General features: G+C 47.3%; 1 protein-coding gene across 6 annotated transcripts in view; it reads left to right on the plus strand.

Moving 5' to 3' along the window:
• Positions 1-22480, plus strand: part of ATP9A (ATPase phospholipid transporting 9A (putative)) — a 136163-nt gene that overhangs the window by 12430 nt on the left and 101253 nt on the right. For 5 of the 6 annotated variants that reach the window (XR_014254494.1, XR_014254495.1, XM_082428358.1 and 2 more), the window contains exons 2-3: positions 15357-15501; positions 18141-18254. Coding sequence is in view for 4 of the 6 variants with exons in the window: in XM_082428358.1 (XP_082284484.1) it covers positions 15357-15501; positions 18141-18254 (259 nt within the window). In the remaining 2 variants the exon portion in view is untranslated. The remainder of the gene's footprint in view (positions 1-15356; positions 15502-18140; positions 18255-22480) is intronic. The other variant, XM_082428356.1, reaches the window with a different exon arrangement.

Raw genomic sequence — 22480 nt, forward strand, 5'->3', positions numbered from 1 at the left:
CTTCAAAGGCAACCACAGTTAACACAAACCTTTTAGCATATGCTCTTTTCTTCCTGTCTTGTTTCCGTGTGTACATTGTTTGATGAATTATAACCATGTAGCACATGTGTTTTTATTTCCTACTTTTTTTTTTCATTCAGCATTTTAATGTAAGGCTTTTTTTTGTATCGTGATGTGCTTTGTAAATGACACTTTAAGTGGCAACATATTATTTCTTTGAGGAGACACCTTTAATTTACATAACCAGGGCCCTGTATTTTTACAAGTTGATTCTTATTGTCACTTTATCAATAATGTATTCATTCTGAACGCTTCCCTGCAAAGCAGAGGCACGCCAAAGACACACAAAGGGAAAGTTGAGGGAGGCCCAGGCCTGGGTTATGGTGATCTCATATTTGCTACTTGGCTGAAGATGCTCTCGTTTCAGTCCTCACTGCCTCCCAGCTGCTTCCTGCTGCATCACTGAGATTTCTTGTGTTTCCAGGCTGTTGCCTTAACTGGGGCTGAGCCTTTGTCAGTCACTAATATCCCCTGAGCAGCACTGGGCTGTTTTGTGCCCAGTGATGGAACTAGGGGCCTGGGGGACCAGGGCTTGTACAGTCAAGCCGGAGACAGCTGCTGTGGCCCTGGAGGTACCTGACCCACTCAGAGCCCTCCCCAGCTCTGGGGCCCACATGGGACTTTTTTTTTTTTTTTGGCCACATCGGGTCTTCATTGCTGCACGGGGGCTTTTCTCTAGTTGCAGCGCTTCATTGTGGTGCACGGGCTTCTCATTGTGGTGCACGGGCTTCTCATTGTGGTGCACGGGCTTCTCATTGCGGAGCACAGGCTCTAGGCGCGCGGGCTTCAGTAGTTGTGGCGCACGGGCTTAGTTGCACTGTGGCATGCGGGATCTTCCCGGACCAGGGATCGAACCCGTGTCCCCTGCATCGGCAGGTGGATTCTTAACCACTGCGCCACCAGGGAAGCCCCCCACATGGGACTTTTAAACACTAGCATTTTATTTTTTCTAGTATAAAAGTAGTAATTTCTGTTAAAGAAAACTAGTGATTTCTCTTAGAGAAAGGTTAAAGATGCAGTAGCCAGAATTTAAAGCCCGACTTCCTATTAGCACTTAGGTTTGTTTCCTTCTGATCTATAATTTTATCAGATGGCTATTAGGTGACATTATTTTCGTTGGTTTTTGCTGTTAGAAATTAGAACTTAGTCTATAGAGGCTATCTTTCTTCTTTTTTTTTTTTTAAAGCCATGCCATGCGGCATGTGGGATCTTAGCTCCCTGACCAGCATGGAACCCGCACCCCCTGCAGTGGAAGTGTGAAGTCTTAACGACTGGACCACCAGGGAAGTCCCTAGAGGCTATCTTGATGCATGAATTTTTGCTACATCTTGGACAATTAATATCTGGAAGGACTCTGCCATTTTACACCCCATGAAAGCCAGAATGGCCCTTGTTCCAGGGTCAGGATAATTTTGCCTTTTGCCTAGCGCATACCCCCGAGATTGGGAAAGTTTTAAAAAAAAGAGAGAGAAAGAAGTAAAAACACATGCTTTCCTTTCTCTGTCGACCACAAATCAGGCTTCCTGATTATTAATGTGTGAGCCAGGTGGAGCTGGAGGGCAGAAGGGGCCTGTGGTCGATTGAGGACAGGCTTGCTCCGTGGCAACGCTCTGTGGATGGACTGGGGGAACCGAACACCTCGCGGTGGTGTGTGTTTGGTGGTCATGAGAGATAACAGAGTCCGCAAGCATACAGTAAATGTTTGTTGAATGGATAAAAGCCTTTCTAGATCCAGTTTCTTGTGACAAAGCTGTGTGTAGACAACAGGGCCAAGGGCATGTCTGCTTCCTTGCAGAGGAGGGTGAGGGTTGTAGTGGGGTCATTGGAGCCCAGGGTCGCGTTCCCCTGCAGCAGCGTCGTTAGGAGAGGTGTGAAGTGCTCCCTGTGAGGTCCCTGCCACGCCTGAGCCGCCCTGGGACCAGCCCCTCAGCCCCTCTACCACCTGTTTACAGAGGTAAACTCCTCCCAAGCGACAGGTGTTGTAACTTCTGGCGTCTAACAGGCGTCCTTGGAAACATCCCCCATGGCCTTCCGGGGGCTGTCTCAGTGCCAAAGCCACGCCCGGTGCGGCAGCTCCTCGGCTGGGCTGCAGCCCAGGTCTCCAGGGGAGCTCGGATGCAGCCGAGTCCGGGAAGGAGGAGGGTTCCTGGTGGAGGGGCTGGCTCCCCGTGGCCTGGCTCGGCTGCTGAGGACCTTGAGGGGCTGAGAGCCTGGATTCAAGCACGGCTGCCTCTGTCCACATTGGGCGCCTCCTGTCACTGGCTGTATGACCTTGGGCGAGTGAGTCCAGCTCTCTGAACATGGGTGTGATGACAGTGCTCGGGGGGGGGGGGTGAGGACTGAATGAGCTGACGTGTGTCAGGTGCTTAGATCCCAAGCGTGTGGCCCCTGGGAAGTACAGTAACAGTGATAGCCGTTGTCAGGGATGGCAGTGGGGTGGAGGGAGGAGCCATGCGGGCCTGGGCGGTGGCCCTGGGGACCCTCCGTGTGTCCTGCTGTGTCTGTCATTGGGTTCCTCCCTAGGTGGTTGTCTGAACAATTCAGAGGTGGCTCTTGGAGTCTGCTGTAGTGTGAGGTCTTCAGGCGCCGGTTAAGAGCGATGGCTCTCGGGTCCACCTGCTGGACCCACAGCTGACTCTGCCCCCCACCAGCTGCAGGACTCTCGGTGCGGGAGGGGGAGGATGAGGGCGCCCACGGAGTGGGGCTGAGGATCCAGGGAGGTAACGCACATTGACAGCCGGCACACACTGAGCGCTTTATACATGTTCTTGCTTATTGTTCTGGTATCTGGGGCATTGCCTTCCATGTCATCATTTAGTTCTGTTCAGTTCTCCGGCGTTTTGTGGGCTGCTGCTGGGTGCTGCCACACCAGACCTCTTCTAGAACCCGTGAGCAGATGGCCTAGCGAAAGTGTCCGCGTGTGAGTAGGGTCCCTGCATGCTGGGTGCCTGGGGCGTGTGAAGGGATCCACGCAGAGCGACTGAGCACCTGCTGTATACCAGGCCTGGGGTGGGAGGCGAGCAGCATCTGGTCTCTGACCCACAGGCTTGTGGCTGAGATTTGAGGCTGCAGACTGAGAGCTGTGTGCTGTTCGGGCAGCAGTGTGGGTTTTTTTTTTTTTTTTTGGTTTTGGTTTTAAATTTAAAAAGTTTAATCACAGGGTCACATAGTTCAGTGTTGTTGTTTTTTTTTTTATAAATTTATTTATTTGTTTTTGGCTGCTTCGGGTCTTCATTGCTGCGCACAGGCTTTCTCTAGTTGCGGCGAGCGGGGGCTACTCTTCATTGCGGTTCATGGGCTTCTCACTGCGGTGGCTTCTCTTGTTGCAGAGCACGGGCTCTAGGAGCGTGGGCTTCAGTAGTTGTGGCACTCAGGCTCAGTAGTTGTGGCTTGTGAGCTTAGTTGTTCTGCGACATGTGGGATCTTCCTGGACTAGGGCTCGAACCCGTGTCCCCTGCATTGGCAGGCAGATTCTTAACCACTGTGCCACCAGGGAAGTCCCAGTTCGGTGTTAAAAGGTACAGAAGTGTGTACATTGCAAACTCAGTCTCCCTCCCACCCGCTCCGTTTATCTACCCTGTGCCCCTCCCCAGGCAACCACTCATCGATTTCTTCAGTGTCGTTCTGGAGAAACTTTAACCATCTACCAAAAAAAGTACAAGTATTTTGTATCTATCTATCTAGACAAACATGCATAGATGTTTCCCTTTTTTATTCAATTGTTAGTACACCTTACACACTGCAACCTGTTTTTTTTCACTTAACAATACACCCTGGGCTTGTTCCGTATCAGGACATAAAAAGCTTCTTTATTCCTTTAATTTTTTTTTTTAAAGTGGCTTAATAGGATTCCATCGAATAGATGTATTTTAACCAGTTTACTACAGGTGAGGTTTAGGCTATTTCTAGTTTGCTGTTACTAGCAGTGTTATGGTGAATGGTCTTTATACCCATTTTGGAACATATGGAATATCTCAAAATGAATGTCCATTTGTAATTTTGATAGTTGTCGCCAGGTTGCCCTCCCTCAAGGTGACACTGATTTAGGCCCCTCCCAGCAGTGAAGGTGCCTGTTTGGCCATCCTGACCAAGCACAAGTGTTGTTAGGCTCTTTGATCTTCGTCATCGTGCTAAGTAAAAAAATTCTCTCTCTGTGTGGTTTTACTTTTGCCTAGTACTTTAAAATTGAATCAGTTGCCAACATTTAAAAACTGAGTGTTTGCATCTCAGAATCTATATTTTGTCTTTGTATTGAAGAATTGGATGGTCTGCTGTGCTGGGCTTATGTGGAATTGTATCGTGGTAGGAGCTGGGGGCAGCTATTTCCTTCCCATGGGATCTGGTCTCCTCAGTGTGCCCCACCCCACTGGAACCTGTGTTTATTTTTGTTCATTTATTGTTTTCTGTTATTTGCTGGGCTTCTGTAGATTTGAGTTTGCCAGTCCTGGTCTAGAGAGAAACAGGTAAGTCTAAGGGAGAACAGAGCTGCTTCCTCTTCTCTTCAGGAATAACAGAGTTGGGTTTTGAAGGATAAGTAGAAGTTGGGTGATGGGGTTGCCTGAGTAAGTGTGGTGTGGATGAGTCTTGCACAGGGGTTGGGAGTTGGAGAAAAGTGAAACAGCCAGGGAAGAACTAAAAGTGCAGAGTTCTGGAGCTCACCTGCCTTGGCTGCAATCGGTGGCTTGACTGTGAGGACCTGGGATGAAAAGGTAACAGGGGTGAATTTGAGTTCATAATTACTGAATCGTGGGGTTGGATGCAATGTGAGAGGTGTCATGTGCTCTGAGCAGAAAGAGACCAATAGGGGAAGACTTAAGGCTCGAGAAATAGGGAGAGGCGACAGTTTCCATCATCTGTGACTGCCCCCTACCCCAGAGAACCAGAGTTAACAGTTTGTGTGTGTGTGTGTGTATTTGTTTCCTAGTGTTTTTTCCCATGCATGTATCAGCATATATTATTTTTATTAAAATACAGCACAGTAAATTGCTTATCTTTTGCTTGTTTTCTTCCTTCCACTTTATCACTTGGATCTTGTCCTGCCAGCGTGTGTGTCTCTACCTTATTTCCAGACTACAGTCCATTGTACAGGGGTCTTGCCGCAATGGACATTTGGTCATTTCCAGGGTTTTGCTCTCTCTCTGTATTGCTGCTGCCGGCCTCCTAGTGCATTTCCCGTTGGTCACCAGTACCAATATTTGTGTCCTTCTAGGTAGACTTGCTAGGTCAGAGGATCTGAGCTTTATGGTTGAAGAAGTTGCTGCATTGACTTGGCTTTTTTTTTTTTTTTTTTTTTTTTTCTCCACAAAACTTACTTTATTAAAAAGCATAACACATGCTACAACATGAATGACACTTGAGGACATAAGAGAAGAAAGCCAGTCATAAAAAAGGCAAATACTGTATGATTCCACTTACATGAGGTATATAAAGCAGTCAAATTCATAGAAACAGATAGTAGAACAGTGGTTGCCAGGGGCTTGGGGGAGGGGGAAATAGGGAGGTGTTGTCTAATCTGTACAGAATTTCACTTTTGTAAGATGAAAAAGTTCTGGCGATCTGTTGCACAGCAATATGAATATATTTAACACTACTGAACTGCACACTTAAAAATGGTTAAGATGGTAACTTTTATGTTATGTGGGGTTTTTTTACTACAATTAAAATTGTTTTTTAAATATATTAAAAAAACATGATTCAGAAGGCTAAGACTCTAAATGTAAAGAAGTTTTAAGAGTACCTTAATCAATTTCTGCTTTTATTTTTCTTCTTATGTATGTACAAGTATGACATGATTTTTTAAAAATCCACACCTAAATGTCTAAATAAGTTTTAATAAGTATACAGTAAAAATCCTAGGTAATTTTTAAAAACTTACTTCAGTCACTCAGTTCTAAAGCATTCTGGTGGCATGCAGTGTCTTGAATTACATGTCTGATGGGCTTACTTCAGCCCTATTCAGACCTCTTGCCTTGAAAACATACTATTGTAGATATAGTTCTAGCATTAGTTAATATTACTATTCTCAGTTAATTTAGGCAGAAAAGGGATGTATTAAAAGGATGACAAAACTTCTATTAAAAAGATGAGAAAGGTAAACATGTGTTTACCTCCACTCCTTTTGAACCCCATTTAAACAATTAAGGAATTAAAAAAACACAATCACTTCATGAATCTGTAAGGATAAAGAGAACTGGACAGATGCCAACAGAATTTTGGAATCTAGAGAGCATGAGGAGGGTATGACTTGGCTTTTTTCATTGGTAAACAGTAGTCCCACCTTATCTGAGCTTTCGCTTTCTATGGTTTTCAGTTACCTGTAATGAACCCGAAAATATTAAATGGAAAATTCCAGAAATAAACAATTCATAATTTACATTGTCTGTTGTTCCGAGTAGCTTGATGAAATCTTGTGTCTTCCTTAGTCCTGCCCTGGACACGAGTCATCACCCCTCCGTCCCGCGTATCCTGCCCGTGTCACTGAGATGGGTCTCCGTTATCAGAGCAACTGTCCCAGTATCACAGTGCTTGTGTTCAGAGAACCCTTATTTTACTTAATAATGGCCCGGAATAGTGATGTTGGCAACTCGGACATGTCAAAGGGAAGCTGTGAAGTGCTTCCTTTAAGTGAAAAGGTGAAAGTTCTCGACTTAAAGGAAAGAAAAAAAACCGTATGCTGAGGTTGCTAAGATCCACGGTGAGAATGAATCTTCTATCAGTGAAATTATGAAGAGGGAAAAAGAAATTCGTGCTAGTTTTCGTGCACCTCAGACTGCAAAAATTATGGCCACAGTGTGTGATAAGTACTTTAGTTAAGATGAAAAGGGCATTAAATTTGTACAGTAAGGTATTTTGAGAGAGACCACGTTCACATAACTTTTATTACAGTATATTGTTATAATTGTTATGTTTTATTATTGGTTATTGTTGTTAATCTCTTACTGTGCCTAATTCATAAATGAAACTTTATCACAAGTATTTGTGTATAGGAAAAACACCGTACCGATGGAGTTTGGTACTATCCTCAGTTTCAGGCATCCATTGGGGGCGTCTTGGACCGTATCCCCTGTGGATTAGAGGGACAGCTATAGTCTTGTTTCTTCTCCAGACAGTAGCATTCCTGTGGCCAGAGATACTTCAGACTTCAGTGAACTACTTCCTTCTTTGCGTTCTTTCAGATCCTAGGTTTTATATTCTCCCGGTTTAAAAAAAAAAAAAAAAAATCTAGCCACTTCCCTGTTTCTAGAACAAAGAGCAAAAGTTTCCCTTCATACCTTCCCTTCCATTCCTGCCAGTCTCCCCCACCTGCCCTCCAGGCATCTGTGCTTAACAGTTTGGGTTACGTCCTTCTAGCTCTGCTGTCCAGTGTGGTAGCCACTAGCCACATGTGGCTGTTTTCATTCATTAAATGAATGAACTAAAATTTAAAATGTATGTTTCCAGCGCTCAACAGCCATGTGTGGCTAATGGCTGGTGTGTTTGATGGTGCAGCTAGAGACCATCTCCCTCTGCACAGAAATGTCGGGGACAGTCCCGCTCTAGAGCAGCATTCTCAGACTCGGGACGGTTGGCATTTGGGGCCAGATAATCCTCTGTGTGGGGCTGTCTTGTGCACTGAAGGACGTTTAGCAGCATCCTTGGCTTCTACCCACTAGACGCCAGTAGCCCTTCCCTTCCCTGGACCTGCAGTCATGACAGCCAAACATCTCTCTAGACGTTGCCAAGTGTCCCCAGGGGCAAATTCAACCCCTACCTCTGTTGAGAGCTACTGCTGCAGACTATTTTCTCTATATTGCTTTTTTTTTAAATTGGGGTATACTTGATGTACACTATAAGTTTCAAATGTATGACCTAGTGATTCACAACTTTTAAAGGTTGTACTCCATCTGTAGTTATTATATAATATTGGCTATATTCCCTGTGCTGTACAATAATATATCCTTGTAGCTTACTTATTTTATACATAGTGGTTGGCACCTCTTAATCCCCTTCCCCTGTCTCGCCCCTCCTCGCTGGCACCCTCTAGTTTGTTCTCTGTATCTGTGAGTTCTCCGTGTTGCTTTTAATTTTCCTTTACATTCTTCCTGGATCTTCCCAGCGTCAACACTGAGACTCTAGCTTCCTGGACTGTGGCTTCAGGGAAGGTGGGTACGTCATGCAGGCAATTAAGCAAATATTTACTGAGTGCCTGCTGAGTGGCACCAGGGCAGAGATGATCATTTCTATGGACGCCAGCTCCTAATTGCAGTGGTTACCTTTTCCAGAAACATTGTTCCCTTGGCGTTTCCCTCTCTAATATTTGCTTTTCCTTGCATTTGGCCAGATTGTGTGAAAACACTTCACATCTGGTTGGCAGGCTATTGGCTATCAAAACCTTTGTTTGTTTTAGAGTCAAATCATAAGGGAGTCCATTTTGGTTTCCTTTTGTTTAAATTGTCTAAGCTGGAAGCAGGGTAGACTAAATTATTTCTAGCCTTACATCTTAACCTAGTTGATAGCTGTTGCTATTCAGGTGAGAAAATTTTCATGTTTTCTTTTTTTAATCTGGAAAAATAACTTAAGAGAAATAATATCTACTTCTAATTGAATGCCTGTTATGTGCTAGGCATTGTCTTACACCCTTTATATATAAAATCCTTAGTCTTCGCAGTAATTCAGCAAGGCGGGTCTTATTGTCATTTTACAGATAGGGAAAGTGGGGATCACAGAAGATGAATTGTCCAAGGGCACACAGCTGGTGCGGAGCGGGGCTGGGATTTGTGCACAGGCCCATCTGGTTTAAAAGCTGGTGTTTATTCCTCCAGCCCACGTGGTCCTGCTGTTCTGAAACTGTGACTCTTGCTTGTTACTTCTTTTTCAGCCTCTACATTAATTTCTCGCACTCAGGGGTTCTATCTTGTAGCCCATCTCCCCAGCCTGTCTAGAATGTGGGATAGGAGTTAATTTGTCTGGGAAAGTGACAGACAGCTCAGTTTGGTGTTGAGAAGCAACAGCAGGGTGACAGCTGCCACCCCACAGCTCCAGGCAGCTCCCCCTCTTGGACCTCAGGGGTGCTGACGTCCACCCCTGGACAGACGGGGTCTGGCGGCAGCTGATAGAAGAAAAAAGAGTCGCGGGTATAAATCCAGATGTCAGGGGGGAACCTGGCTGCTGCCTCCTCTGATTTAACTGACCTGGGGGCCGGGGGAGGACTTCGTCGCTCGTAAATTTGCCACCAAGCCCAAGGCTTCTACTACAGGACAGTAGTTCCCCAAATAGCAGATGATGGCTCCAGGTGCCACGGTGATACTAAGTAATTCATGGACAGGAACTAAATCACATTGAGATGTACAACCAGACACTTCCTTTTTCAGTTTTCCTTCAATATTTTTAACCCTGTCAGAGCCCACTTTTGAATAGCAGAAGAAACTGGCAAGCAGGCAGCAGGCTGGGGGCTGGGAGCCACTGTATCCGGTGGGAATTTAGTAACATTTGCTAATCATTGTGTTGATTTTGATGTTTACCTTCTATTTATGGCAAGTGATACTGGTTTTCCATTTATGATAGCGGTTACCTTTTAAGACACATTTACATATTGATAAATAAAATCCAGGTCAGGAGTTCTCAACCAGGGCACAACTGGCATTTGAGGCTGCATCATTCTTTGTGGTGGGTGCTGTCCCGGGCTTTGTAGGATGTTTAGCAGAATCTTGGCCTCCTCTACCTACTAGATACCAGTAACTAACCCCTTTCTCCGTGTTGAGAATTGCTGATTTAAGGTATGCAAATTGAGGCAGACTTATGAAGTTAAAGAAAGTAGAGTTAGTTGGATATGGTAGAAATCCTGTGTGTGTGAAAATCGCTGAAGTTTGGGAAACTCTTTAGGCAAATTGCCTTCAGTTGTGGGGTCCACTTGCTGATGTTCCTGTGGCATTGAGGTTTGTTCAAGAGCGAGGAGGGAGGAGATGCCTTGAAAGCGCTGCTCTAAAGCAGCACCGTCTAGTAGACCCTCTGCCATGCGGGAATGTTCTGCATCTGCACTGTCCAGTCTGTAGCCACTGACCACCTGTGGCCGCGGAGCACTCAGAATGTGGCTACTGAGAATGGGGAATTTAACTCTTTTATTTAAGTAACTTAATGTAAAGCTACCGTGTTGGACATCACAGCTCTAAAGAAATCAGTGTGCAGATGTCAGGATGATAGACTGCAGGCTTTAAAAGCTTAGAAGCCAAGACACACAAACAAACAGGAATGCATCTTTAAGGGCGGTCCAGCCACGTGGCAGACAGGACTTATCAGACAGGAGATTTGGGGCGGTGGTTAACTGCACCCACTTAACATTGGCTTTAGCAATAAAATAAAACAAAAACCAATGTACTGGTGCCTAAGACTTGAGAAGCCCAGGGAACCTACAGACCTACACTCTCCCCCAAGGTGGGCAGGAGCCACCTGTGGTCTCTGCATCCTCCTTGTGACTCCATTTTCAGGCAGACTCTCCCTAAACAGGAGCAAGGTGGCTTCCTGCAACTCCAGGCTTGTTTTCTGCCACCTTAACAATCCCAGGGTGAAGAGCATGTCCTTTCTGGAATTTCTAGCAAAAATCCCAGCCAGGCCTCTCATTGGCCCTTTCTCTGAGCCCATCACCATGTTGAGGGCTCTGCTTGGCCAAGCCTGGGTCCTGGGCTTGTCATGACTGGAGCTCAGAGGTGGGGTTGGCCTCGGCTCAATCAGGTGGAAAGATGGAGGGAAATGGACTTATTAAATTATGATACAAGAGTAACTGTAGGCTGTAGAAGAAAACTGTATGGTAGCCTAGGCTAAGGGACTGAATCTGAGGTGGGACACACTTGGACGGGGGCCCCTCCCTAAGGCTGGGGTGCAAACCTGGTTGGAGACAGTGTAGTTCAGGCCACTGGATGGCAGCACCAGAGCTGGTCTGCAGGTGGGGCAAGCAAGAAAGCAATCGCAGGGGTACAGATGGGGTGGCAGGCACAGCTGGTGGTTGACACATTGGGTGTACAATGGGAGTGAGGGCACCGGAGCTCACAGTGTCCCTGGTGGGACACTGAGGGCCACAGTGACAGGAGGACCTTGGGAGACAAACCTGGGGGTGAGGGAATCAGGGCACTGGTGTGTGGAGGAGGCCTGGGGCATGGGATGTCCATATCGAGAGGGCCCTGGGAAGGTGACCCCTGGGCCACAGTGGGGCTTTGAAAGCCTCGAGGGACAGCATGTGCTGGGCGCATGGCTGGCCAGAGCACCGTTTGATGGCCTCACTCAACGCACTGCTGACCCGCCCACTGTGCCACAGCCTGGAAACCGCAGGTGAGCTTTTTCCTCCAGTGGTGTCCCTCCAGCGCCCTCTACTGAGAAGGCTTAGCATTTCACTGCCTGTAAAGAAGAGGCAGAAAGGAGTCTGTCCACATCCCAGAGCGGGCATTGAAGGGTGACTGGGGAGCTGGGAGCCAACGCATTGATATGAAGATTAATGAATGAGTGTGGGCGGCAGGGCAGCTGATGTGCACACAGAAGAGCTCCGGTTTGAGCAGCCTGAGAGCCCTCACTCTCTGTGGCCCCTGAGGATCTTTCCAATTTTATGTAATGAAGAGAGACTAGAAAAAAAAATAGAGCTGTGAAATAATTGTGCTGATGGGCTGTTAATGGCTGTGCAGGGTACTCTCAGGCTCTTAGCTCAGGATCTGGATCAGACAGACCTGGGCTTAAAGTCTGCTTCCACCACTCGGTAGTAGATGGAGCTGATGTAGCAGTAGATCTTGAGCAGGTAACTGAGTCCTCTCTGGGCCTCAGTTTATCCATCATGAAAATGGGGATGATGCTAGTACATACTATGTAGGATTGTTGTGAACATTAAGTGAAGTAAGACATTATTTTTTAAAGAGAATACACTTCTACCTCCATAACATTTTGAGAATCTGTATCTTTCTCATCACCCCTCACTGCCACCACCCTAGTCTTTGCTTGCCTGGATGACGGCAACAGCTTTCTAAATGATCCTTCTGTTTCCAGTTTTTTTTGGTTAATGTACAGCTTGATTAAGATATAGTTTACATACCCTGCAGTTCACCTCTTTAAAGTATATAATTCAGCAATTTTTAGTGTATTCATTGAGTTGTGCAGCCATCACCACAATGTTAGAACACTTCACCATCCCCCAGAGAAGCCTCACACCTGTTACCTGTTTCTCCTTTTGCCCACGGCAGTGTCTTCTCTGCTCAGAAGCCAGAAGGACCTTTAAACAAATGTAAATCGGGAGTTCCCTGGCCGTCCAGTGGTTAGGACTCTGTGCTTCCACTGTAGGGGGCATGGGTTTGATCCCTGGTTGGGGAACTAAGATCCTGCAAACCGTGAGGCATGGCCAAAAAAAAAAAAAATTAGATCATGCTACCCTGTGCTTGTAACCTTTCAGTGATCCCCACTGTGGATGGAGTAAAATCCGGACTCCTTGCCCTGGTGACAAGGCCCTGTGTCGTCTGCCCCCTCCTTCTCCTCCGACCTCATCTTTTACCCTCTCCCCCGTGTTCGGTGCATTCCAGCCACACTAGTCTTCTTTCCCTGCAGATGTGTGTCAGGCTGCTTCCTACCTCTGGATCTTTGCCCTTGCGGTTCTGATCTGCCTAGATGGCACTTCCTTGCCTGGTTGCGTGGATGTTTCTTTTTGTCACTCAGCTCGACTGTCACCCCAGCCTTCCTGACCACCCGGTCTCCCGGAGCCACACCCCTTCCCCACTCCTTCTCTTATCCCATACTTTATTTTATTTTGGATAGCTGTCTACTGTCTCTCTTCCTCCCCATGGGAGGAGGACCTTGTCTGTCTTGCTCACTGTTGAATGCCCTAGGTGAGGGCCTGCACCCTGTGAGTGCACAGGACATTCTAGGTGAATGAATGTGTGACAAAAAGGGAGCAATGATCACTTGTCTTATTATTGTTATTATTAGATACTCAGTAAATACTATTGACCTAAAAGTCATTGAAAGTGTGCAGCTTATATCCAGTGCAGGTAGAAAGTGAATAAACAAGGTGACAATCAAGGTGATTAAATGAAATGGGCTTGGGGCTAGTTACACTGGGCTCAGGTGACACAAAGTCCTTATTTTACCTTGTGCCAAGTGCTTACCCTTTGTTGCAATGAGATTGTGAGGAAGTAGAAGGGAAGGGTCCTGTTCCAAAGTTAGGTCCCCACAGGAACTGGAATCATAGTTGGACCAGATGAGCACCTAATAAATGCTTACTATTATGGACTTAGCTTAAAAAAAAAAAAGAAATGCACATTTAGTCCCATAGGTAATATACGTACAATGTGACGGAAGAATAAGTAGGAAAAGGCGCCCCTACTCCCTCCTTCCCAAAGGAAGCTGGTGGTGTCAGCTGTCATGGAGGTTTTCTGCATTGGCAAGCATAGTCTGCACGTTATTCTCTTGCTTTCATGCAAAGAATGGCATCCTGGACACACCTTTCAGCTCCTTTCTGATTTAGCGTATCTTGCAAATGGGGCTATTTAGCGCATACAGCTCTATCTCCTTCTTCAAAGACTGTTGAGCATTCCATTGTATGGCTGTTCCCTGCTTATTTGACCAGCGCCCCTCTGATGACCGGTTAGGTACGGTTCGGTTCCAGTCTTTGCTACCACGTGCGGGCTGCCCTGAATGACCTGCCCCTGTGCACGTGCACGCCTGCAGGTTAAGTCACGGAGAGTTTGACTTGGTAGCTTGCCGTGCGGAACCTTCTGCTAGGACTAAACAGACAAAACTCATAAACAGCCTGACAGTATGTCATTCTCTTAAATCCATTCTTCAGCTTTCATTAGAAACATTCAGCTCTGGGAGTCGTCATTACAGGATTATTCTAGGATGGGGAGAGACTGGCTGGTTCACGGAAAAGTCAGTGACCATGGGTAGCTATCTGCAGATTGAAGGGTGTGCTTCCGTCAAATGCATCCTCCCTCCCTCCCTCCCTGCCTCCCTCATTCAGTGCTTTGTGTCCACGGATGGCCAGCTTGGGTGACGCACACTCAAGAGCAGGAATGGGGTTGGACACCTCAAGGTTTCTGTATGTGTCTCTCGCCAGCACAAATGAGTTATTAGAAGTGAAACCTGTTCTCATGAGAGCTACCACCATCCTCCCCGCCCCGGCCCTAGCACTAGTTTACCGGAACCAGGATGCTATTTTTAAGAAAGAGCATCGTGTTTCATCATGGAAATTTTGAGCATCTGAGCAGGCAACTTGCTGGCTTGCTAATCTTTAGAGTCCCGATGCCCAGGGACTGTGTGTGCTCAGCTCTACACCCCAGTACCTGGGCAGGGCCTGCCTGGCCCGCAGGAGGAGGGGGAGACGGTGGGTCCGCAGGTGACAAGTGATTATGTAAGTCATCATGGCCATGTCTGGATGGGTTGCCTTCAGCTGGCAGCATCTCAGGGGGCTGGTAGGGCTGGGGTTCCTTCCTCCCAGCCTGTGGGGGGGGGGCGGGGAGGTGAACAGTTCAGCCTGGGGTCTTTCCACGCAAGGACTTAGGAATGCTCGTAATTCTCAGAATGCCTGTTTACAGCCTCTCCTGAAGGATGGGCTGCCTTTTTTTGGCACGAGTGTGTCTCAGAGCAGCTTAGTTTTGCCAGAGCCGGGCAGGTGTCCCTGGCTTCACACAGGTGACCCGAGGGCAGGCGTGCCTGGTGAGCTGCCCTCCGGGGGCGGCCCTCGGAGTCAGTTTGCCTGCAGCTGGCACGCTGGCCTGCCTCCAGGTTATGCGGGGCGCCGAGTCACCATCATCTTCCTGGCGTGTTCCTCCAGCGTGTTGCTAAAAAGTAGAGCCGAGTGCGGAAGGAGGTTCTTTCCCTTCTCTTTCTGTATAGTAATCTTGGTGTGACCAGCACCCTTGATAGCATGTGGGGTGAGAAGACACTGGGTTTCAGAATAAGACGGACCTGGTTCAAGGCCAGACTCAGCTGTTTCTCACATCTTGGCAAACTCGGGTGCTTTATTCAGCTGTCCTGAGCTTTCCTCTCTCACCTGCAGAATGTCAAAGTGATAACAGTACTTGTTGCTCTGTATTTACTTTTTTAACTTAAATCTTATTTTAGAAACGAATCCTACTTTTTGAAATAATTTGGGCTTGGGAACAAAGCGTCTTTGATTTGGACCACAGCTTCTTAGACGCCTCAGCTGTGTTTTCCCCTCTCATTGAAGGACGAAGCCCCAGATGGGGCTGTGGTTCTGACCCAGTGAAGATGCTTTAGAGAAAGACATTCTGGGCAGAGCGGATGGGTGTGGGCGTGGCCTTGACGGTGTGGGTGTGTCTTTCCCGCAGGTGCTGCGAGTGGCTGAGATGCTGTGGTGCAGGGGAGCCCAGGCCCCGCACGGTCTGGTTGGGGCACCCCGAGAAGAGGGACCAGAGATACCCTCGAAACGTCATCAACAATCAGAAGTACAACTTCTTCACCTTTCTGCCTGGGGTATGTACGGCCAGGGGCAACATTGTTTTCTTCTTCCTACACCAAATGTATGCAGTGGTACCAGTCCTAGAAGACTGAAGTCCCTGTGGCAGATTTTGTGAACACCCCGTGTCTTTTCCATGTCACCTCGGCCACTGGCCATTCATCTTCCCTGGTCCTGAGCACCTGGAAGGGGGCTGCCTTCTGTCTGCAAGGCTGTGAGACTCCACTTGATTGGTTAGAATAACTTCACATTTATTTGGTGTGTTGGGCCTGAGAGTGAAAAAGATATTTTGAGGACGTAGCTTTGTTACCAAAAAAAAAAAATCAGGAGAGGACTTCCCTGGTGGCGCAGTGGTTAAGAATCTGCCTGCCAATGCAGGGGACACGGGTTTGATCCCTGGTCCGGGAAGATCCCACATGCCATGGAGCAACTAAGCCCGTGCACCACAACTACTGAGCCTGCGCTCTAGAGCCCGCGAACCACAACTGCTGAGCCTGCGTGCCACAGCTACTGAAGCCCACACGCCTAGAGCCCGTGCTCCACAACAAGAGAAGCCACCGCAATAAGAAGCTCGCACACCGCAACGAAGAGTAGCCCCCGCTCGCGCAGCTAGAGAAAGCCCACACGCAGCAACGAAGACCCAACGCAGCCAAAAATAAATAAATAAATTTATTTTAAAAAAAAATCAGTGCTTACATTCCCCCCCACCCCTCATTATCATGAAACACATATTTGGAACAGGAAAGTTGGGAGATAAAAGTGTAGAGAACTTTTTTTTAAAGGTAAATTTTAACACTATCATCCAGAGAGACTTTCTAGTAACATGTTTGCTAATGTTTTGCGTAGTATTTTACTCTGCAGTCATCCCTTTTGTTCGTTAACTAACACAAATCCACGGACAAGTACTCTGAAAACCTTCCCCCTAAAACACCCTTAAGTTAAACATCTATTTTTATCTACTGTGGCCTCCAAAATACACTGACTGACTTCAGAAGCAGCAGCAGCAATCAGTTCCAAAGCTGGAAGAAAAAAAAAATCACTGTTTGATTTATTGAGGGAGAACATGGAAATGCAAATACCTTACACTGTAGCTTAAGGTCAACCGGAATGTTTTTTTAAGGGTGATTTTGAGTCCATTTATTGATGCCTGGCTTACCCCCCTCCCTCAGCCCCCTAAAGCTCAGTATCTTTTTTTTAAAAATTAATTAATTAATTTTTGGCTGCGTTGGGTCTTCGTTGCTGCGCGCAGGCTTTCTCTAGATGTGGCGAGTAGGGGCTGCCCTTCGTTGTGGTGCGTGGGCTTCTCATTGCGGTGGCTTCTCTCTTAGCGGAGCATGGGCTCTAGGTGCGTGGGCTTCAGTCGTTGTGGTACGTGGGCTCAGTAGTTGTGGCACACGGGCTTAGTTGCTCCGAGGCATGTGGGATCTTCCCAGACCAGGGATCGACCCCGTGTCTGCTGCACTGGTAGGTGGATTCTTAACCACTGCGCCACCAGGGAAGTCACAAGCTCAGTATCTTAAGTCAAGTGAAAGTTTATTTCTCATTCATGGAAATTCTGAGGCAGATCAGGCCGTTCTCCTCCATCTCACAGCTACACCATCTGGAATATGTGGGCACCCACGTCTCCATGGCAGGGCAAGAGCGAGGGGCCGGACAGTGCTCCGAAGGGACACGTCATTTCTGTTCGTTGCCCAATGGCCAAAACGAGTCAGGGGGATCAGTTTCACTTCCAGGGCATGTGGGGGCAGTTGAAACTCTGCCAGAACCCTCCTGCCACATGGGATGAAATTCTGCTATAGTTATCATATGGCGTTGAGATCATACCATGGAGATATCCATTTATCTCACTCGTTTGATTCAGTCTTACAGCATAAGCATTTCCCACTAAAACCTCTTCAACAGCATTTTGAGTGGCCTTTCCTGTACTTACAAAATAGTTTAAGAAGGGACTTCCCTGGCGGTCCACTGGTTAAAGCGTTGCACTTCCACTGCAGGAGGCGTGGGTTCGATCCCTGGTCGGGGAGCTGAGATCCCACGTGCTGCTCCGCGTGGCCAAAAAATAGGAAAAAAAAAAAGTTTCCGACTCTCCTGGAGGCGCAGTGGTTAAGAATCCGTCTGCCAATGAAGGGGACACGGGTTCGATCTCTGGTCCAGGAATATCCCACATGCCGCGGAGCAACTAAGCCCGAGTGCCACAACTACTGAGCCTGTGCTCTAGAGCCCGTGCTCCGCAACAAGAGAACCCACCGCAGTGAGAAACCTGTGTACCGCAACTAGAGAAAGCCCGTGCACAGCAACGAAGACCCAACACAGCCATAAATTAAAAAAAAAAAAAAAGTTTAAGAAATAAAATCTCACAACTATAGCCGAAGTCTCCAGCATACCCTCCCTGCCCGGAGGTCCCCACTGTCTTGAATCTGGTGTTTATAATTGCCACGTGTATCATTTGCTTCTTTACTTTGACAAATTATGTTTTCGTCACCCAGGTGTATTTTCCTATACAACATGTAGAGGTGTGTAAACCGTATGTGCAGGTACCATGTGAGTTGTGTTCTTCCGGGGGAGTGTTTTGAAATGTCACCCATCCCCCTTTAAGCCCGCCCAGCTGCATCAGACCAGCCTCAAGTGTCTTCTCTCTCCTCTCTCTCCATTCCAGGTGCTGTTTAACCAGTTCAAATACTTCTTCAACCTCTACTTCCTACTTCTCGCCTGCTCCCAGTTCGTCCCCGAAATGCGACTGGGAGCACTGTACACCTACTGGGTTCCCCTGGTGAGTGAGTCGGGTCTTCCGTTCAGTAACATCAGAGGTTGGGCAGCAGAGGTTCTTCGTCCTCCAAGCACCTGGAATGGGACTCGGCCTTTCAAGGGAGAGGACACCCTCAGGCCAACACGCGGGGAACCCCTGAGGTTTTCATGGTGGAGCCCCGTTTCTCCCACTACCAGGATCAACCGTAGTGATGCCTGGGCTACTCATTCCTTCTGTCCATCAGCTGTTCAGTCTTTCCTTGTTTCAGCAAATATTTTTTGCATGCTTATCATGAATCACTCGGTTCTAGGCTCTGGCACACAGCGGTCATGAGAAAGACAGAGCCTCTGACTCTGTGTATTGTGCTCTTTGAACTGTTTTCTGTTTATTATGTAGACTACTTCAGCGTGCAGGGTTGACAGAGTAACAGATTCTGTGCTTTGGTGTGTATGGAGGGTGACAGACCCGACCCCCCTCCATCCTTCTTGTGCCGCCTTTTCTTTCTTCCTGCCTTTCTGGAAATGGTTATTGAGCACCTGCTGTGTGCCAGGCACGGTGCTGGGGCACTGGGGATGCAGCAGTGACTGAAACGTAGGAAAATTCCTGCCCTCGCGGAGTTGACTTTCAGTGGGGACAGACGATAAACAGTTGAGCGTAATTGTTTCAAGTTGTGAAACTGCTGTGAAGGTAGTAGAAGGTCATAGGGCAAATGGGGCATCCCAGGCACAGTTAGTATTTGTTGAGTGGATGAAGGTGGGAGATGTGGAGGGGCAGTCTTAGCCAGGGTGGCCGGGAAAGGCCTCTTGAGGAGGTGATGGGAAGAAAAGTAGGAGGGTGGGAGGATCCCGGGTTCAGGGAGCAGCAGTGCAAAGGCCCTGCATTCAGCACATGCTTAGAGTATTTGAAGGACAGAAAGAAGCCCAGCGCGTCTGGGGCACAGAGAGGGTGAAACTGGCATTTCTTTTCCTCCAGAGACATTATGAAATATAATTATTTTTCATTACGCAAGGCTCGGAAGGAACACTCGGATTCTCTGTTCACAAATCTTGTTAAATTTTTCATTGGGAGAAGATTGTTAAAGTAGAAAAGATGTTTCCTCCTTAAGGAAACAAAAACACACATTCTTTTGGATGGTAAGGATTTGGTGCACAGGCGCTTAGGGAGCAGAGTGAGTGGGCGCCACGGGCCCCGGGAGCGGGGTCCACATGCCCTTGGTGCTGCGTTAATCAGACAGGTCGTGTCAGCAGTTCCAGCCCTGGGAAGAGGAGGGGGGCTTATTTCTTCCACACAAGCGGTGGAGGTGCTTTTGGGATGTGGGAATCATTCTTTTCTGCTCTGAGTCATTTGTGGGTGAGGTAGGATGTTGGGATAACAGACATTGCTGTCTGCGTCAGGGTGTGTGCTTTTACACAGTGAGTGTCGCTAACTCAGAGGCCAGGCTGATAGAAGCAGGGGGCTCGTGTCCCATCTCAAAGCAGAAGATGCTGCTTTGTTCCATCAGCTGCAAACATGGACCCAGAGTTGCCAGGCCCAAGAGGTAGAAACTTCAGAGTTTTACCGGAAATACCCTAATTTTATTTAGTTTTTTAGTTCCACAGCAGTTTGCTACGTACCTATATAAAGTCAAACTGTAAGTCAGTTATTTAAGAAAGGTTAAACGTGTAATGTGTATAAAATATCATCTATCACCCTGCCTTTTACTGATTATGTTTTTAAAGTATAGTTATTTGAAAGGTAATACAGTCACATGATTCAGGAAACGTGTAAAAAGGTACTTCATGAAAAGTCTCCCTTTTATCCAGTTCCACCCCCAGAACACTGTCATTCATTTCTTTTTCCTTCTTCCAAAGTTTACAAACAATGAATAAATTTTTTCTGGACTGGCTTCTGCCATTTACCATAATTTTTAAAAATTGAAGTATAATTGACATACAACATTAAATTTAAAAATCTTGTCTTTTCCCTGCTCCCCAACGCTCCTTTTTAGAAAAATGGTTACAAGATATACACAGTGCTGAATCATTTTTTTCTAATTTCCAGCATCTCTTTCCCTTGATTTTCAAACGTTGCTAACTCATTTACAAAATGTTAAAGCATTGTGTGGAGTGGGCACACCCCTTCTCTTGGTGGTCTGTCTGCAGGCTGCCGGTTTGCAGTCTCTGCTCTGCTTGAGGCTGTAGGGGGTTCCTTGGTACCTCATATTGGTGCCTTCTGGGCTCAGGAACCCTCGACTGGGAGTGTGGGATGACCAGATCCCACCTCTCAAATCTTGTCTGTTGGGTTCTCCCCAAACCCCAGATCTTGCTGCTTTACTGCCTGCAAAACGGCCTCTGTTCATTTTTCTTTTCCTTTATCAACTACAAAGGGACTCTACAAAGGGACTCATTCTTTTTTTAAAAAAAATATTTATTTATTTGGCTGCATCGGGTCTTAGTTGCAGCATGCGGGGTCTTCATTGCGGCATGCGGGCTTCTCTAGTTGCAGCGCGTGGGCTTCCCTCTAGTTGCGGCGCAGGCTCCAGAGTGCACGGGCTCAGTAGTTGCAGCACGAGGGCTTAGTTGCCCCGCGGCATGTGGGATCTTAGTTCCCCAACCAGGGGACGAATCCATGTCCCCTGCATTGGAAGGCGGATTCTTAACCACTGGACCACCAGGGAAGTCCCCTGGGACTCATTATTTTTGCAGAAAAGTTTGAAGGAGAAGCAGCACAGCAAACATCCCTACCTGTGCGGCCACTTCCTGAGATGCCCCATCTGTGTTTGTGGTCTGTTTCCTTTCAGTCTCTTCTTGCACGTGCCTGTTTTACATACACTCTAACTTACATTATAGTAAAGTATGTATTATGTAAATGCAATTGGATCCCAAGGTGTTTGAGAAGGCAGCTGTGTGTCCCCGCCTCTCCCTGTCTTTACCATCTCAAGCATGATATCTGGTCTGTGCTCTCTCCCCTCGAGGTATTCATCTGCCCAGCCTGTCCTATAAACCCATTGTCCGAACGGTTTTTGGGGTGCAGACCTACTAGCACCCCTACAACCTTGTTCACGTTGGCGTTGGCATTGGCATGTGTGTTGGGGAGGGAACTTTGGCCATCTTTGGCATAAGTTTTTCATTCTGTTAACCAAGAGTCATGTGTATGACTCAGAGAAGATGGAATTATGCAGGAGAAATAGTGGGGTTGGAAACGAGATCACCTCTATCGAATTCTTCCACAGTGGTTATTGGAGATTCCCATGGACTGCAGGCAAATCAGACTGGTAGAGAAAGATTCTTCACTCAATAAACGAGAACATGGGGCAAAGGAGAATAAGGAGCTTGCTTGAGATCATGCTAGGATGTGGAGAGGATGTGAAGCCCCACAGAGACGGACACTTATTTTCTTTTTCTAAGGACTGGGCTTTGGAATATCAGAAAAGGCTTTGGGATGTGTGTGGGGTGTGTGTACGAGGATATTCTTTGCAGCATGCTGTATGTTACTCAGACACCGGAAGCAAACAAATGTCCATCGGTGGTTACCTGAACGCTGGTCCAGCAAAACTATGGAATGCTGCCCCGGAGTCAGGAATGATGAAGTCACTCCAGTGATGTTGACATGACACGATGTGACTCATGTTTTTCTTTGCATGAAAAAAGTAAGTTGCAGGATAACATGGACAGCATACTCCCATTTTTATGACCCTCTCCCCCACAAGAAGTGTTTTTGCACACTTGCGCATGTAAATACATGGAGGTCTGGAAGGTTCTTCACCGAAGCTAGTGTTTATCTTTGGAGCTGGGGGTTGCCTTTTATTCTTTTAAGTGTTTTTTATCTTTATGTGCCGAGACCTCTGTCTTAAGTCACCTCAGTGTGCCTCTTTGGAAGTTGGAAAGGTATAGGAAACTACATAGATCAGATGTGCATTCAGGGTGTTTGAAACCATTCAGAATAGAGTTGCTCCCTCCACAGGGGGAGGCCACATTGGTTCTTGGGGCTGGGGACTGAGGATCAAAGTGTTGAACGCAACTTGATGGTAGGTACTCTACCCTTTTCTGTTCCTAGTATGTATTCTGTACATTGGCACCGGTGATGCTGACTCCAGGGTCTCAGGAAATGCAATGGGGTGAACCGTGGGGGCCGGGCTGACCTGGAGGGCTGCCACCCTTCTAGAAGAGGGCCGGACCCCAGTCCTAGCCCAGTCTCCTCTCTGAAATGATGCTCGGAATTTCCAGGAGAAGCCAGAAGGCCTGACTTCCAGTGTAAGCAGCTGAATCACC

The sequence above is a fragment of the Balaenoptera physalus genome (assembly GCF_965194825.1).
Source record: "Balaenoptera physalus genome assembly, chromosome: 16".
Classification (NCBI taxonomy): Eukaryota; Metazoa; Chordata; class Mammalia; order Artiodactyla; family Balaenopteridae; genus Balaenoptera; species Balaenoptera physalus.